This window comes from Podarcis cretensis (assembly GCF_951804945.1).
Source record: "Podarcis cretensis genome assembly, chromosome: 6".
Taxonomy (NCBI): domain Eukaryota; kingdom Metazoa; phylum Chordata; class Lepidosauria; order Squamata; family Lacertidae; genus Podarcis; species Podarcis cretensis.
This window is the reverse complement of record NC_137175.1, coordinates 40,791,521-40,810,169: the sequence shown is the minus strand read 5'-3', so window position 1 is coordinate 40,810,169 and position 18,649 is coordinate 40,791,521. Positions and strand designations below refer to the sequence as shown.

At 41.3% G+C, this 18,649-nt stretch overlaps 1 protein-coding gene and 1 long non-coding RNA gene across 11 annotated transcripts in view; one reads left to right on the top strand and one right to left on the bottom strand.

The window, feature by feature from the left end:
- LOC307218041 overlaps positions 1-18,649 on the bottom strand; it is a 355,464-nt gene that overhangs the window by 49,297 nt on the left and 287,518 nt on the right. The gene's annotated exons all lie outside the window — the stretch shown is intronic.
- Positions 553-18,415, top strand: LOC307217769 (C4b-binding protein alpha chain-like). 9 transcript variants are annotated; one of them, XM_079979630.1, is made up of 12 exons: positions 553-953; positions 2,299-2,487; positions 4,369-4,465; positions 5,923-6,008; positions 7,792-7,989; positions 10,618-10,800; positions 11,555-11,620; positions 12,543-12,677; positions 13,114-13,152; positions 14,613-14,642; positions 15,831-15,906; positions 17,366-18,415. In XM_079979630.1, the coding sequence occupies exons 1-12, from the start codon at positions 866-868 to the stop codon at positions 17,472-17,474; spliced, it is 1,296 nt and encodes a 431-aa protein (XP_079835756.1). In that variant the 5' UTR covers positions 553-865; the 3' UTR covers positions 17,475-18,415. The 9 variants fall into 9 exon arrangements, 7 of the variants coding, with proteins under 7 accessions (XP_079835756.1, XP_079835757.1, XP_079835759.1 ...); XR_013839642.1 differs by lacking the exon at positions 553-953 and adding an exon at positions 984-1,531 and having other exon boundaries at positions 13,120-13,165; positions 17,366-17,384; XR_013839643.1 differs by lacking the exon at positions 553-953 and adding an exon at positions 984-1,531 and having other exon boundaries at positions 13,114-13,165; positions 17,366-17,384.

The following is an 18,649-nucleotide window of genomic DNA, read 5'->3' as shown; positions in this document are numbered from 1 at the left end:
ATCTCATATTTTGGGAAATGTACATCCATTCCCTTAAATTTTTTGGTGGGGCCCCAAGAGAGTGGGGCCCTAAGCTATAGCTTGCTTAGCTTGTACGTAAATCAGGCACTGCCAAGCCCTAGTATTGTGTATGGAACTAAGCATAGGTCCTGGGTGCCTGAGCATCCACACAATTCCCCATGAAAGGGCCAGGCACCCACGAATTTTGGCGCCAGGGCCATTCACGCTGCATGGCACCCACGGCCCCTGGCACCCAGGTTGCCGGGCCATGTTGGCACTCCTGCAACTAAGGCTGCCATTCTATGTTCGCCTACTGTGGAGCGAATTCAGCGATCCATCGCATTCCCTGAGCACATCCAGGAGGCCAGAGCGCAAGGCAAGTTGGTTGTTGCAACTGCTAGGAGAGCTCCTGTGAGCAACTTGCTCTGATGAGGGCTAGAATTTTAAGTGGAGAACCGTCGGTCAGCGCTGCTCCTCCCCACACCACCCGCGGTGACCGCGTCCCAGCGGGGGCTCGCGATCTCTTCCCCCCGCGCGATCCCGAGCGCACTACGCGGCTCTTCTACCTACGTTCCCCACCCGCCAATCCCGAACGCGCGCCCTCGCCGCCGCCTCCAACCGGCATGCGCGCGGTTCTGGGGCGGTAAGGCCGGGAACCGATAACGGCGGAGACGGCTCCTTCTCTTCGCCCTCCTCCTAGAGTACCTTACCTGAAACCACGCTAGTGCTCACGCCCCTTGGCTGAAAAAAGCGCCGCCGCTCCCTTCCCCTCGAGTTCTTCCCCGGGCCCGCCACGTCGCGTTGCTTTTCCGTTGGGGTGCTTTCTGTTTTTCCGACTCTGGGTTCTCCTGGCTGTGCTGCTGCGATGGCGCCTCTTACAAGTTACTCCAGCGGGCCTTTGTTGTTGGCGTCGCCGCCGCTGCTGCTGTTTCTCTCATTTTCCAGAGTTCGAGGTGGGGTGGGGTGTGAGGTAGGGTGAGGGGGTTCAATGCATTTCGGTAGCATCCCGCCTTGTTCAGACTGTTGGCATATCTGCCAGATGAGCTGCCGGCCTCTTGTGTTGTTTTGGAAAGCTAAGCGCAAGGCGGCCACTTTCTGTGTATGGACTGAGAGGCCTGTTACTTCAAAACCTGTAAATTTAGGGCATTAAATTTCGCTAAAAGTTAAGGGTGTCCTTTTCTTGTTGCCTTCAAAACTTCATAAAACAGCAAACTGTCAAACGCTGAGGGTAAATGTGGTTGTTGCATATAACCTATCTTCAGATAAGAGGATTATACTTTAATTCTTGAAAAACTGAAGGTCATGGTATGGCAATAATAAATAGTTGTTGGGACCAATCAAAAGGTTACTAGCAAGGTTTCAAATGAGCTAGGATATTTGTTGGGGATGTGCCATGAATGCAACCCAGATTGGAGGAAGACAACATGGACTTTGTATGAATCTGCAAAATTATTTATTAGTTTCATCTACTCAAGATCCCTCAAGAATACAACACATTCACACAAGCTCTGCAGGGATATAATTATAAAAGGTAGTTGCTCTAACTAAATGGCCAGTCTGCTCACACAAAGGAATGGATAGAGCTGGCCAGTGATGGAAGATTCACATTGCTCCTTGGCCTTCTGAGCTTTTTGCCCCCAAATGGCCCTATGATTTTTATACTTTAACAATATTGCCTCTTGGTAACATGCCATATTGGTTCATCTTCCAGCCCTACTTTAAGTAAATAGACATAACTGTCCTAAAATATGGTATTATTCCAAGGAAAGTTCAGCAGTGTCATCTTTCTGGGAATGCTCCTTCATCTGCTATTTTAAGTCCTGTTTATTTAAAATAGCCACCATTAATTGGACCTGTTCCCTCTTTGCATCCTTTGCACAGAGCTCCCTCTGACTCCTGTTAGTCATTAGATGGTGGTAGCAGGTGTGCCACCCATATGGTTCTCACAAGTCTGTTTAGATGAAAAGGCAACCACTTGCGGTATTTTCCATGTGAGTAGCAGGTGGTAAATAAGGCTTCCATCTGAACCTCACTTACCTACAAGCAAGCCCCTTAAAATTCGAGAGAGCTTACATCTGAAGAGACATAGTTATGATTACTCTATAAGTCTTAATGGTGCCAGTCTTCTTCCAGCTGTCCTCTGCACATGAACTCCCAGAATCGATTGGAACATGGTCCTATAGATCCCAGTAGAGGAAAATGTCATAAAGATTTATGAATTATCCAGAGTTCTGCACTACAATGAACCTTGTTTTCTCTCCCATAGCTTCAGAACTTCCTCTGAATTTTTATTTCCAGGTGATTGCTCCCATCTGCATGTAACCAATGCTAGCCTAAGGACTGGGAGTCCAAGAGACAGCTATCCTACTGGGACTGTTTTGCAGTACCGTTGTATCCCAGGTTATGAGCCTATTCCTGGACAGAATCTTTCTATTACATGTCTTGCCGATTCAAAATGGTCAGTAGAAAATCCTAGGTTTTGTCAAGGTAAGTTTCACTTAATTTTCTGAATATCTAAAACTGTTGAACAGCCACCTTAGATCAGACCAGTTATGTCAGTAACTTGCTTATGAACTGGAGGAGGTCCAAACATTGCAGAAAGTTAGGAAATAATAAAGGAGGCTTTTCTTTTGTAGAACATTGGAGACTTAAATCAGGGAAATGGAATATTCTGAGCACCACTCCTCCTAATGATGAACTCAAGTGGTGAATGCCCTTGGGTCTGTAGATACAAGGTGCTTCTAAGAAACAAGAAAGAGCAATAGCATGTTTGAATGAACCCCAAAGTTTGCAGAAGTACCAGATATTTAAAAGGGAACTAAGGGGGCAAAAACAGCCCAGTGAAGCTTCGCTGCCTTAAACCTTAGGCAGGAGCTCCAGCTGGTCTTGCTGCACCCCCACACACAGGCATGACATGGCAGCTCCCATAACCTCTTGGGCAAGAGTGGCGTCCAACACACTTCCCTGTGCCTCTGAGCCTTCAGACGTCTTCCTGGCTCCAAGCAGAGTATCGCAGCAGTGGTGTGTGCCTTGTGTAGGTGCAATAAATCACAGTACATACGCAAGCTTCTTTCTAATCTTAAGAGGCTTTAATGAACAGCATAGCTGGGAAATCGAGCAGCCATCCTCCCAGTTCATCAGCCAAGCCACACCTTAGTAGGCTAGACCAGTGTTTCCCAACCTTTGGTCTCTAGCTGTTTTCGGACTACATTTCCCACCATCCCTGACCACTGGTACTGCTAGCTAGGGATGATGGGAGTTGTAGTCCAAAAGCAGCTGGAGACCCAAGGTTGGGAAACACTGGGACAATACACAGAACTGTTTAACCCTGTAAGTTCTGATTCTCCTCACAGAACATAGCTGATGGACTGTCCTTCCTGGGAGGTTTTTAAGCAGAGGTTGGATGGCCATCTGTCATGTATGATATAGTTGAGATTCCTGCATTTTAGGGTGTTGGACTTGATGACCCTTAAGTCACACTATACACTATAATATTGTGAAGGTGAGAGGTACCAACACTGTCACCTCTTCTCCAAAAGTAGGTGAGGAGGATGTATTGGAGGTTCTCACCTTAAATGACTAGAAGCTTCCCCGGCCTGATTTTTCTCCACCATGGCAGATGAATAGTATGCTTACAAAACTACTGTACTTAAAAGTATAACTGTCTTAAAATTATTTGAACAAATATACCTTTGTTTTACCTATTGTCATAAATACAGGGGTGTGGGAGTACTATTACAACTTTATAGTAAACAAAATAGAGTTTTTAATGATCTCAGATGTCAACTTTTTGATACTGGAGTCAGCAGCAACAGTCCAAAAACTTTGAACATCTATATGCCAGAGGCAACAAAGAAATAAGTGTACATAAAGCAAGAAATGGTCTCTCAACTGCTTTCAACTCATGAAGGAAAAAAGAAAGAACACTTAACGTCTGCATCCATCCCTAAAGATCACATTATTGTGAACCACCAGTAAAACTGGATATTGAATTATCCTTTAATGAATATAGTATTTCCAAGGACACTTCCAGACTGTCTCTATATTGTAGGAGGGATTCAATTAAATACCAACAAATTCAGGTAGCACAGTTGACATGTATTTGGTTCTCTTGTGCACCAAATCTGATTTTTTAAATAAAAAAATTTGGACATTTTGCAGTAAAGAATGTGACAGGGAATTGCACTGGAGATACTAAGATAATTTTTTTGGACACAATGCCGTATAACCTCTCCCCAAACAAATCAGGATGATGGCTCAAACAGATCATCTGGAAGTGGCCTTGGTGTCTGTAGTGTACCCTTTTAATTTTATTTTTAAAGAAATCAAGGCTGCATGTGCTAATGCTTGTTTTGATTTTCCTGTTAGGAAGGCGATGTCCTACTATAAATTTAGAGAATGGCAGAATAATAAAATCAAGAGACTTGCGGCTAGGTGATGAAATAACTCTAGGCTGTAATGAGGGGTGAGTTGTAGGTTGCCTCTTGTACCTACTTGGCTTTGTTTAGAACTCCTGGAAGGGGCTCGTGACAGACATATATTAATTGTTAAAATATTAGGCTAGATTTTTGACATTAATTCTTATCTAGTTGTGTTGTTATAAGCAGCACCTAAGAACAGGTCTACCATTTCTGGTTGATTTGGTAACTGAGCAACGGCAACCTCTGGCTTCTGAGAAATGTGTATTCAGGTTTTTCATTTGGTTATTTCTCAGTGTGTAGAACTGTCTTTCAATGCTGGCATCTGGATGTGTTTCCACTCACTGATGAAATCCCCAGTTCTTTCCCTGGTTCCTTTTACTCCTTGCAGCCCTTAATTAAGTGCACTGCTGCTTCAAGCAAGTTCACAGTTCTCTGTTCATTTCTCTAAAAATAAAATAAAATAAATATGCTAGAATAACTATATTAGAGGGTTTTCATATGCCCCTCTAACTTCCCGTTCTCTCCAGCAAAATAGACATAATATTTTGCAGAGTTCATGTGATCCACACTTTCTCAACCACAGCTCTGTCCCCTATGATATGGTGTGATAATCATGGATTTTATCTACAATTGTGTTCTACAATCCCTTCTCTCCAGCAAAGTAGACACAATAATATTTTGTGTAATCCACACTCTCTCAGCCAGACACCCTGCGATATGGTGTAATAATAGTGGGTTTTGTTTATAATCGCTTTGGGAAAGTAATTTTCTTAATGGCAATAAACTCAAGTGGGGTGGGATGGCATTTTTAATGACATAAGGTCTGTTGGGAAGATCATGAATTCCTGCCTTTACTGCTCCCCTTTGTTTTTGAGGTCACACACTACTCCCCATCATAGCTGAATGTCAATCCTGGATTAGATACTTGAATTGTGTTTCAAGTACTTCACCTTGAATTGAGGAAGTCCACTATGATGAAATTTGAAAGCCTAGGTTGCTGCTTACAAAGGCACTATGTCCAAGCTACTGGCGTTTTTATGTTGGTATCACTTTTTCTGGGCACTCTTTAACAAAGAGATAATTCCTGTATCTGGAATTAAATTAAATTGCTAGCTTGTCTCAACCTCGACTGAGAGCACCCAGAGAAAGGGCTTTTTCAGTTGCCCCACCTTTAGAATCCTCTCCTCAGGAAGTTTCCCCTGGTCTCATTTTCACATTGTTTTAGCAGCAAGTGAAGACCGCTCTACCAGGTCTCATTCAGTGTTGTTTGAACTGGCTTCAATCAAACTGTTATTATATTCTTGCTGCTGTGTTGTTTGTAACTGCTTTTGAACTGGTGGTGGTTGATTTTATTTTTTTCTGTTTATGTCAACTAGCACAGTGGTGACTCTGTAGAATGGGATATAGTCTAAATAAAGCAAGTGTACTAGATAAGAAATATGCTCTATCTGCACACTTTATGTCCCATGCATTAAAATACAAGATTTGTCTTTCTCTTTAGGTACAGAGTAGTAGGCGTAAATACTCTTCAATGTAGGCTTATAAACAACAACGTTAATTGGAATAGAGACCTTCCACTTTGCCAACGTAAGATGAGCTAGTTTGAATTTATTAAGTGTGAGCTCAATGTGTTACTGTGTTACTTTGTTTATTGCAAAAGTGTAACCAATATACAGAGTTCAACATATTTTCTGACCATGTACCATATACACACCGTCATGGTTGTTGCCAACTAGCTGACTTCACCTACAGCTTTCCCCAGAGCAGGAAATTGGTGTTCTGAAATAACCCATTTGTTTGCAAAATCACACATAAATGGGAACTGATGGAAAAGATCAAGGAGAAGTCGTGTGCATAAGGAATTGCTGAAGTCATTCAAACCATTGCCATTCCCTACAAATGGATATATTGTTAATCAGGAACCCTACAGAGCCTGTCCATTAAGCCACTTTTCAACGTTTCTTGGAACAGAAACGATTTCTTCCGTTTAATTTAGCATTTAAGTTTTAGTGGAAGCATCTTTGCTTCATTGTTCTTATTCAGACAAGAGAATCTAAGGGAGTAAAGCAGTGCAAATAGAACATGTGCATTGCACTAATCCCACATTGTGCTCACTGAGCCACTGGTGAAAGGGGTTAGTTTGGGGAGCACCAGAAGGTCATCATCTCTCTGGTTTTTCATATGGGAGCAAGGGAGAGAATCATGTATACCACCTTGAACTCATTGGAGGAAAGGTGAGATAAAAATATAATATGAAATGAAATGAATTAAAAAATTAAAAATTAATTTGGCTACAGCAGATTCCATAATGCTTCAACATTTTTTACCTATTTTTTGGGCTCACCTTTTGGCCTGAGTGCTTAATACTTAACAATGGCCTCTGAGGAGCCTGAATTTGAATCATCCATTGGTTGCCCTATATAACTTGTGAGGACTTACATACTCTTGGAATTACGAGTTTCACCTGTGGGTGGATTGGGGAGCAATTGGGTCAGATCCCCCTGAATTACTGGAAACCTCCTGGAACATCATTTGCATTTTCATCTAAAGCAGTCTCTTCTGGGCCTCTTTACATACCTTTCAAGTGGTTTTCTGCATGCGGAGGTTCTCTCCCCTCTCCCAGTGGTTTTCATCATTTAAAAATACTTTTTATTAATTTAAAAAAACTATGGAATTCAGCAAATTTATTTGACCTACAAGCAAATATGGTTGATAAAATGACTTAGGGCATTCATATACTCTCATTGCTTTCCCTTGGTATAATAGGGTCCTTGTTTTTGTAACCTTTCCTTGTCTGACCTTTCATGCATTCACATACCTGTGATTTATCTATTTTGGTTTTATGTCATGTATGAATTTGTTCGACAGCGATATGAAATTGTATATGGACTATGTATATTGTCATTAAATCCCATTTGATACCCTGCATTTTGGGCTCAGCCTTTATTATTTTTCTGTGCACAGCTGTGAAGGCAGCCCTGTCTCCATAGGCATGCATGAGGGGAAATAAAGGCTAATAGTAAGGAAACTGAGGCCACAGCCGCCGCCCCCGAGCATTCCTTGCTCTGAAGGTGGCACTGGGGCTTTGACAGCTCCCTCTGTGAAGCTTCAAGGCTAGCTTGCTTCACAGAAGATCTAGTTTGCTTTTGAGGAGTTTGTAATACCTACACAACTAATACCTAAAGTCCACTTTAGTTCAGTGTTTGGGTGACAGCTAAAATGGATGCTCAGGCCTTGAATTATGGGAAGATTACTTCATAAAGTGGAACATCTTTTCCATGAAAATAACTTTAGTCCAAATACAATGCTAACAGAGATGCTTTTACAGTTGTCATCCTACTGAACGGTTAATGTTGCTTTTGATCCCCAGGAATCCCCTGTTTCCCCCCTCCTAAGATTGCCAATGGTCAACACAGTGGGTCAATCGATGGACATTATGACTATGGCACAACAGTGACGTACACTTGTAATGCTTATTACTCACTTATTGGAAGCCCTACTATTACATGTTTAGTGGCTGCAGATGGTATAAACGGAGAGTGGCGTCCAGCTGCACCTGAATGTAAAGGTGATGGAAACTAATGTTTGGTACCTTTCCTGTACTATGTTAATGTCCTTTGTGAACAGTGGCAGGAAAAAGTAAATCCTTCTTGGAATTTGCTAACTTTGCAGTCTGCTAAGCACTGTGCTGCTGCTGTTCAGCCTGTGAGGTTTTCAGTGGGATTGCAAGTGATTCAGTGTGGGAGATGCCCACACTGCACTGCCCCCTCAATGAGTTGCTTGTCATTTTCAGAGGAGCTTATAGTCTGGTCCAATTAAAATAATCACTATTATGTCCCACTGAGAACAAAGGAACCTAGATTTGGTTGTGAGCTATGTATTTGATTAAATTCATTTGGACTTAATCATTGCCTTTAGGTTGTTTTGCTCAGGGTGCTAGGAAGAATAAAAACAATATAAATATAATGTTTCCTGCAATAAATGGAGGAGTATTAAGTAGTAATTGTTATCCTTTATAGATTTAGATTTGTTTGGCTTTCTACATTCTAAGAGCTATCCGTGCAGGAACTTTGATAATGCCTGTCTCTGAAGTAGTTTATAGACCTGTAGAAATTTAGTTGGATTGAAATTATATATTTTAATCAGCTTAATTAGTTATCTGAAGTCACCAGAAGTGTGTCAACCTATCCATAAAATAAAATAAAATAAACCCCAAACAGGTGTGCTAAGAATTTATTTCCAAACCACCCCTTAATGGTTCATGCCTAGGTGAAGAAATAACACCTTAAAGCAAAATGCAACCAAGAGAGCTATACAAGCTCAGCATCTGGTAAGGACCCAGTTTATTAGAGGAACCATTGCAGTAGGGAAGCCTCTCTAAACCAGAACCACCAGTTAGGAGAACTGCTTCAAAGGCACATTCTACCAAAGCTTTTACAAGATTTTCCAAACACAATACATTATTAGCCAATAACACTCATACATAAAGAGAGGTCACAGGTCTTGCTCCTCTATATTATCTTCTTTCATTCATTATCTTGAGTACCCCCATACTCTGGAGCCTCAGGAATCATATTTCATCCACTTATCGTCCATCTTCCATGACAACCAGACCATTAAAATGTCCTTAACATACCATTCCTGTAGCTTCCCATGTTTTGGAAGACTCAAGGTAAGAGCAGCGTATATTCTAAACATCCTAAAAATTTGTGCTGATAAACTATGCAAACAATTTTTGAGAGAGAAATATATAGGAAATTTGTAGTTCAGAGGTTCACATAAGGTATCAAGAATACAGGAATTGAACCATTCACTGATACATAGCTTTTACATAGAGAATAAATGCAAAATAAACATACAGTGGTACCTTGGTTCTCAAACTTAATCCGTTCTGGAAGTCTGTTCCAAAACCAAGGCACGCTTTCCCATAGAAAGTAATGCAAAATGGATTAATCCGTTCCAGACTTTTAAAAACAACCCCTAAAACAGCAATTTAACATGAATTTTACGATCTAACGAAACCATTGATCCATAAAATGAAAGCAATAATCAACGTACTGGACTATAAAATAAATAAGGCAGTACAGTGGTACCTTGGGTTACATATGCTTCAGGTTATATACGCTTCAGGTTACAGACTCCACTAACCCAGAAATAGTGCTTCAGGTTAAGACCTTTGCTTCAGGATGAGAACAGAAATCATGCTCCGGTGGAAGCGGGAGGCCCCATTAGCTAAAGTGGTGCTTCAGGTTAAGAACAGTTTCAAGTTAAGTACGGACCTCCGGAACGAATTAAGTACTTAACCTGAGGTACCACTGTATTGTAGATGATAAAAAAATGTTTTTTAAAAAAATTCTTACCTGCACTGATGATAGTCATTGTTTGGATGGGGGGGGGGAGGGGTTATCCATTTCCATAGTCACACAATCAATCAGTAGCTAAACTGGGTTCCACACAATCACAAAAACAAATTAACTGAAAAAGCCACAACAAAAACACAAAATAAATAGCAAAAACAAAAGCGCCTAATTTAATCCGTTTTGGAAGTCCATTTGACTTCCAAAATGTTCGAAAACCAAGGCGCAGCTTCTGATTAGTACAGGGGCCCTGGAAACAATAGCTGACAGCCACATCAGACGTTTGGCTTACAAAAAACGTTCAACAACCAGAACACTTCCGGGTTTTCGGCGTTTGAGAACCAAGGTGTTTGCGTACCAAGGTGTTTGAGAACCAAGGTACCACTGCAATTATAACAAGTGGCTAAAGAAAAAAAAATCTATCACCGGCATGGCTAATTATATTCCCTTCTTGCCAGAGTTGGGAGGTTTACAAGTTTAAAGTCCCTGCTGCTTCTTTGGTGGAACATTGGTCTGGTTTGCATAGAACACTAGCCCATGATACAACAAACCACAAGTAAAATTCGAATTTTTCCACAGACAAATAAGCAAACCTTTGTTTTGTTTTCCGGGCGCTCTTCCTTCCTATCATTGCAGTTTGGCGACTGTCTGAGGTGGGATGGCTAAACAAGCCACGGTTAAGAAAAGGGTGCTGGGTGCACCTGTAATGCAAATCCACAATTTAAATTTTATGTGCTAACATCAGACTGTAGTTTATTGGCAATAGTTAAGTCCTTGTGCAAGCTTTAGCAAGCCATAGTTTAAATAACAAGTATATTTCTAAATGCTGTTCTTTTCAGTGGTCGTATGCCGTAGACCTGACATAAAAAATGGAAGAATAACAACAGTGTATAAGCCTGCGTACACCTATGGAGATCGTATAATATCTGTATGTAATCGAGGATATACTATGGTGGGGAATGGCAGTAGTATATGTGGGGCTAACAATGCCTGGCAACCTCCTATTCCAACATGTGTTAGGCGTAAGTATCTTCCTACACTTAAATGGGTTCCTTGGGAGGAATCACAGGGTATAAATACAATAAATAAATGTCCATAGAAAACGGGAGATACGTAGCCGCTCCAGCAACATATCTCTATTTCCTCACACCCAGAAACGCAAGAAGGGCTTTTACTCTTGCTAGAAGCTCGGTCTTGCCCTCACCAGTTCTGGAAGGCTTCTATAGAAGAATCCTGTACGCACAGAGACTTTGCGCCTGCCCATTAGGGGAAATAAGAAGCCCTGAACATATATTTTTTTAGATGTCCTTTTTATGTTGAGATATGTAGAGACACCATTGATCCATTGCTGAAGAGGCTCGCCGATCATTCAAACAAGTCTAAACTTAATTCTCTCCTCTTAGGCAAAGATCACAAGACAACCTGGCTGGTAGCCAGATTCTGTGCCCAGATTTGTAGGCACAGATCATCCTCTAGAATAAAATAGCTCACTAGGGAAATGCTGAAGTTGCCCTTTAGGTCAATTTTTTTATGGTAGCCCAAATCTCAGTTGTATGGGTGTATGTATATATCTCAATTTTAACTCATATGAGTTATTGCTGCAATCTGCTCCGATTGTATATTTTATCTTTATGAACGCTGTTTTTATTGTGTTGTTTTACGGGAGCTGGTCTTTGACTGTAATAAAATCTAATCCAATAAATAAATGTCAGAGCTATTGTGTTGCATTTTAAAGCAGATCATCCTTATTTCTTTGCCCCCTCTCTTTTCTGCTAGAAACCACCACCACTGTTGTCACCATCCGTCCAAGTGGAAGTACCCGAAAAACAACTTCTAGCAGACGTGAGTTAGAAAAATGTGACTTAAATATGAGATATTAAAGTCAGGATTATCTTACTCCATGTATGCTAATAGGATATATAAGATTTCATAATGAAACCTCTTGGTGGCAGCATGGATGGGGCTCTGTTGTTTTCCTGACTTCTTGGGTCACAGCCACTTACCAAGATGGGGGAGGAGTGAGGAGAGGGGATCACTGCATCTGGTGGACCTCACACCTCCTCATCCAGTAGCAATCCATGATATTGGTTAGTGATTTCGCCCTTTCACCACCTGCTCCACCTGTCTGGGCCAGTGACTCACTCGTTGTTCCTGCTGGGGCTGCCTGCCACCAGGGGGCAGGAAGACAAAGGGGCAGAAGGAGTTTTCTCCTTCATCCCCACCCCCTGCCATATTGACCCACAAAAGAAAGCCCAAGTTTTGAAGTGCAATCTTCCTTCTTTTGATGGTGGCAGCAATGTGGGCATGGCAGTGACTTCTTCCTGGGCCACTTGCTTGCTTTGCTCACTTCACCAGCCTACTCAGACATTTCTCTCTTTTGTTCTGTCCTGTCTTCCGCATCAGTGGTAGCATCAGTAATGGTAATCCTTGACTGCCCACGTGCACTCTGTTACCTGCCCAATGATGGACAAGTACTAGAGGAAAAATGCAGATAAAATGAGATGTTGAAGAAAAGTTGGCCTATAAAAAATTCAAAATATAAGTAACATCAGATTATTATTATTATTATTATTATTATTATTATTATTTAAAAAAAACTATTTTAACTTTCTAAAGCTGATTCCAGAGACTGAGACCATAGAGGACCTGGTGTCCTGAGACCATATGGCACCCTATACGGACCTTTCTGACTCCTAATTTTGAAAGAACACATAAATGCAGAGCAATCAGCAACTTGAAAGTTGATATAAATCTCTTTACACAGCTCGTTCAACCACTGGAGGTGGTGGTGGTGGTGGTGGTGGAGGAGGAGGAGGAGGAGGAGGAGATGAAGGAGGAGATGAAGGAGGAGGAGTAGATGATGGAGGAGGAGGAGACGATGGCCTAAACCCAGAAAACGGTAAACAATTGCTTTTCACTGTTATGAGTTGATGTATTTCAATAAGTGGAGAGTGACCAAGGAGTAAGCTTATGGATAGAACCAGAGTGGAGGAAATGGACCCTTGTCAAGAACTGGGGGGGCGGGGGCTGGTGCTGTGGTGTTTGTTATTGTAATTATCTGTATTTTTAATAGGTCTCTCTCTCTCTTCTCTCTCTCTCTCTCACACACACACACACACACAAACACACACACACACACACACACAGAGAGAGAGAGAATTTAATTGTTTTTACATGACTTTTTAAAGCTGTTACCATTTTATCTATAAGCTGCCTTGACTCCCTGTCTGGGAAAAAGGTATGATATAAATAAATATAAAAATAACAATTCCCCCCCCCCTCTTTTGTATAGGACCTACAAACAAACCACTGACAACTCCCCTCTTTTTTTATAGGACCAGGTCCACAGACAACGCTTCCTCCAGACGATATAGGTACAGCGGAAAGGTGGTAGTGACAGCAAATTTATAAGCTTGTTTTTAGATTCAGTATAACACTTCTAATGAGTGTGGCAGGTTTTTAAAAACAGGAAATGGTTTTGAGCTGAGAATGGGAAGTTGCCTTCCACCCAAACAGTTGGTAGCTTGCTAAGTATTGTCAACTCAGACTCGTAGCAAGTCTCCAGGTTTTCAGACAGCGGACATCCTGGGCGCTACCTGGGGATGCTGGGCAGTGAACCTGAGACCTTCCTTATATAAATATTCATTCTTATGTATTTATCTGTCTTGTGACTACCCTTCCTCTGCATTGGGGAGGACTCATTAATCTGATCCGCCCCCCTGAGACTTAATGGAATTTGATGGGTTCTTCTGGGGTATTTTGTAGTAGGCAGCCAACAGTCCTCCTGAGACCTTAATCTCACATTGGAATAGGGAGATACAGCGGGCTTTCAACATAATTGCCCCTGTATGCCTTCTCTGGCACTGTTGAGCCCACTTTGCTGCCTGGTTTTCTGCGGTACTTGCAGCAGTGAAGCAGGCTGGATGACAACTAGAGTGCAGGAGATGTAAGGCTCCATATGAAGTTAACCAGACACATGTTGGAGTGTATGGCAGTGAAAGCTACAAAGGCTTATTTTCCTGTCTTGTTATTGGCATGTACAGCCCTGAACAACTTGGAACCAGGGAACACCTTACCTTGTATACTGCTGCCTGGACACTTTGACCCTCAGGAGATACACTCTCAGTAGTGCCATGTTCTGCTGAGGTTCATCTTATGTCTAATAAGACCAGGGGCTTTAGTGTGGCAGCACCTGCCCTTTGGATTGCGCTTCAAGTGAACATCAGGCAGCCGTCTTGTCATTTAGGCAGCTGCTTAAAGCTTGCCTATTCACTCAGCCTTTCCTTGGAAGGTGATTCAGCTGTGTTGCTATATTAACTTTGTCTACAGATTTGTGATACATTTTGTATTTGTTTTATGGGTGTAAGACACTTAAAAATACATTTGTATGCTCAGACTTTTCTGACTAAATATTATTCTACTTAAATTCTATATATATCTCTGACATTGTTTATTGTTTGCTGCTGATTTTATTTTAGTTTGTTTATATTTTAATACCTACTAAAATGTTTAACATGTTTAACATTTTAGTATTGAATTTTATTCTATAAACTACTTTGGGATCTTTGGAAGCGAAGAGGCTTAAATAAGTAATTAGAATGTGTGTGAATTTTTTAAAAGTGGGAAACCCATTTCTTGGTTCCAGCGAAATACCTCTATATTCAGTCTTCCATTGAGTACTGGAGTAGATTATTTCCAGTTATTAGTTGTACTATATTTTATTCAGTGTGTGACACACACAAATGCATACAGGCATAGAAAGAGAGAGAGCACACTACGATCTGCCACAATTACATTGCTTTTAGCTCACAGTTTTTATTTACTTCTTTTCTAGAATATGACAACACCGCAACAATTATTATCGGTAAGCAATTACAGAGCAAGTTACTTCGCTGCTATTGTACTTTCATGCCTTGTAGTAATGTGTGTTTCCTTTACCTTTCACTCCAGTTTTGGTTTAAATGTTGAAGACTCCTACTTGGAGAAGATGTTGATTCTTTTTCAAATATGTTTAGAGTGAAAACCTTTCTCCAAGATCTGCTGTTTATTTATTTCTTTGGTGAGGCCAGCTCTGCTTCCTCCACTGTCTTTGCTCCTGTAATGCACATAGCTGTCTCTAAATTCAGCCCAGACTTCCCCCATGCTGTGACTTCTAATGTTCTTGCATCTGGGTGTGACGGGGGCTTTTCAAAAATCCTCAGGAGTAAGGGTGTCTTGAGCTCAGGCATGCCAACTCTAGGGGGCCTAGTGTTGAGGTGGCTGTGTGTGAGAGACACATTGCAGGGCTAATGGGCAGCTCCTTCAGAATGCTTGGTCTCCTCCGCTGCACATGCATGACACGCGATACGTGTGACATCACACACATGCTGGGCCCCCTCAATATTGGGGGCAACCTGGTGACTCTGTTTCAGTTTCACACACTGCTTGGGTTGGAGAGTTGCTCTTTGATTGTCATTAGGGCCACCAAGTCTGCAGACACCTGTGAGGGGCAGGAAGAACTCTTTGCTGCAATCAATCTCTGAGGACCACTGCACATCTGCCCCAAAAGGGGGTAACTGCAGATGTACAGTGGACTCGCTGCTCAAGGTATATATGTGCCAAGTAACTCATCCACCCGAGTGGCTTTAATGTCCATTGAGCAGTACAAGGTAAGAAGAAGAAGAAGAAGAAGAAGAAGAAGAAGAAGAAGAAGAAGAGGAGGAGGAGTTTGGATTTGATATCCCGCCTTTAAGGAGTATCAAAGCGGCTAACATTCTCCTTTCCCTTCCTCCCCCACAACAAACACTCTGTGAGGTGAGTGGGGCTGAGACTTCAAAAAAGTGTGACCGGCCCAAGGTCACCCAGCAGCTGCATGTGCACGAGCGGAGACGCGAACCCAGTTCCCCAGATTACGTGTCTATCGCTCTTAACCACTACACCACACTGGCTCTCAACAACTTGTCTCGTGACTTCTATTGATACTATTGCTTTTCCTCAACACAAAAATAATTACTTTGTCTTATTAATTGGTACTACGGCATATCACTGGATTTATTTCTTTTTTCCCTTCAAGGATTGGTCCTGGCTATTTTAGTTGTGCCTTGTCTAATTGTTGCATTTTGGAAATACAGATCGTCCATGAAAACTAGGTGAGCCAGCCCAAGAGCAGCTGTCCCTGATTCTCTGTTGCCTTCTTGGTTGCTGAGTGAGCTACCATATGCTTCTTGACTTCACTTTGCCTTCTACTTTACTCACACTTTCCGCATACATGTACTTAGTGTTCAGAAAGGGCTTGAACATTTTTTGTTGAACAGTTGCACTAATCTGCTACCACAGAATAAAAGCACAGTAATTTTTCTAGACTGGGTAGTCAGTATTTTATCCCATTTGGTGTTCTGATGTGACAGAAATGGTCTGTTTCCATTTACATCAGCTGTCCATCCTAATGCTGACTTCACAATGACTATTCTGGCCCTGAAAATCTTGAAATCTGCTATTAAATAAAGTTATAAAACATTCTGTATTATACTGGGGCCACCAAGGGTACTTGCAGTTTGTGGTTATTACTTTCAGAAATAGTAAGCAGAGGCGGAGCTAGCTGCTCCAGGACCCGGAGTGGCCCGCGGAGGTGCACCTGCAGCAGGGAGCGTCCCAGGGGGGTACGCTGGCAGCAGTGCGCGTCTCATGGGGGTGCCACCCATGGCGATGTCACCCCCCTCAGGGATGACACCAGGGGTGGGCTGTACCCACCTTTCTCTGCTACTGATAGTAAGAAAATGGATTTGTTGAATAGTTCTGTCTAAAGGCAGTAATGTTTTGTTTTGATTTTCCCCCTAGAAGAATCTAGGCCAGTGCTATAATCATTCTAAACCAACAATTTGCAGCAATAACTTATTCTGCACATTTCTCTTGCATGGCTTTTCTTTCTTTATTTGTATCCAGGGCTTTCCATTTTTGTTGTAGCATTGTATGCATGATTTTACTGTTTAGATATGATGCATATATCTTCCCATCGCTTTGTGAGTGCTAATTAAGCTGTTCCCATAGATAATACAGAAATTATTTACTCATTATGAATATCCAGTGCAATAATTTCTGTCCCAGGTAGGTTACATGTCTTTTAAGTCTTCTGTGGGATTCAGATTTGATACCAAAGCATGCTGATCATTTTGTCAAAGGCAAGAGTTCTGTTTTATGCAGAGGCAATAACAATCCCAGTAGAGAAAAGGGCAGGCTCATCTAAGAGGAATCTGTTAGTAGTTACTATTTTCTATAGTTAGTGTGTTAGTCTCCCACTCTTATATCTGTTTTGCTTATATAATCCTAATTCACGTCATCTGCTTTACTTCTAATATCCTGCAGTTGCCAACAATCAGTGCATTACTTCTGAAACTTCTGAAATTGATTTTCCTGCCCAAGAAGCAACAGCATGGCTACTGTTTCAGTGTGAAAGTTACTTACAATACTTTTAAAATTTGAATAACATGAAGTGGTTATGCAGATGCATTTGTGTGTTGCTTTTTTCCTTCCTGACAGGAAAACAAAACAAAACTTTGTAATGTTTTGAACATAGGTATTAATTTTAAATATTTTATTTTATTTTTACAGAGTACCCGAAGCTCCTTCTAGTCCTGCTCAATTTGACAAGTCGGTATCAAAATCTGGATTGGAAGCCAAAGGTTCTCAATTGAACAAGGTTTCTTCAGTAAACCTGTAATCCAGCACCCTTCCAGTTGATCCTAACAGTTCTAATTTTTATAACAGGAAATGAGAATTAAGGGAAGGACTATGTGAAAAGTCAAAGCCTTTTTCATTAAGAACTGGCCATCCAGCTACTTGAAGCATGAAGCAGTACTGGGCCCCAACAAAACTCTCTCCATTTGCTCTTACTTTTGCATAGAACTGGGTTCCAGCTTCCCTTGAAGAATGTCTCTCTAAGTGCCTTAATCAAATACAGAGCCAAGCAGAACTGATTGTGTATCTACCCTGGCAAGGTGCATTATTATTTCTTAAAACCTTGTAAAGATGTAATGGGTTCTGTGTAGGAAATGTGAAATGTTACCATTTGTTTCCTAGAATCTTGTTCATCTCATGAAACGGAGGGGGCAAGTGTAGTTGTTAAAATTTGCCAAACTTTTGACTTCCTCAAGACTTTCTCATGCATAATTATAAAAGCTGCCTTGATTTCCTTACAGGATTTTCAAAAGTGTAAACAACAGTAATATGTGCCTAATATGATATGTGCCTCTGTGTGTGTGTGTGTGTGTGTGTGTGTGTGCTCGCCTACACACACACACACACACACACACACACACACACATATATATGGTCATAGGCAAACAAAAGCTCTGCATCCTTAACCGAAAAATCCAGGAACACTTTTACAACACTTTTACAACACCTTAATTTCAGTGGGAACAAGTTAAGAAAAATAACACTCCCATTAAAATCAATTAGAGTGAAAAGTGCAGTGCTTCAGATAGCTGAATTAAAGCTTGCTATATTCATGAAGGTATTTTGTTTGTTATACACTGTTTTTAAAAATCTAATTGTGCATCTTTATTTATTTAAATTGATTAAATATGTATAGAGAAGAAAAGTTGTTTATCTTAGAATGCGTGCAAATAAATTGAAATGTTGAATAAAAGACATTAAGTATTATCACTAGCTTTTCTACTCCCAATGTGATTATGCAGTACAGCTTGGGTTGATATAGCTAATGCTACATAGCTGTTTCAAATCGCTTTCTGGCTATGCATAGATACACAATGCAGTGAAGATACAGTGGTACCTCAGGTTACAGACTCCGCTAACCCATAATTTGTACCTCAGGTTAAGAACTTTGCTTCAGGATGAGAACAGAAATTGGGCGGCGGCGGCGGCAGCAGGAGG

What these genes read in the sequence shown, in the direction of transcription:
- LOC307217769 (XM_079979628.1), top strand. Translation starts at nt 1,387, where the DNA reads ATGTGCCATGAATGCAACCCAGATTGGAGGAAGACAACATGGACTTTG. An exon ending in CAGGGATATAATTATAAAAG is followed by an intron (nt 1,532 to 2,298) that starts GTAGTTGCTCTA and finishes TTTTATTTCCAG; the next exon opens with GTGATTGCTCCCATCTGCAT. An exon ending in AGACCTTCCACTTTGCCAAC is followed by an intron (nt 6,009 to 7,791) that starts GTAAGATGAGCT and finishes TTTGATCCCCAG; the next exon opens with GAATCCCCTGTTTCCCCCCT.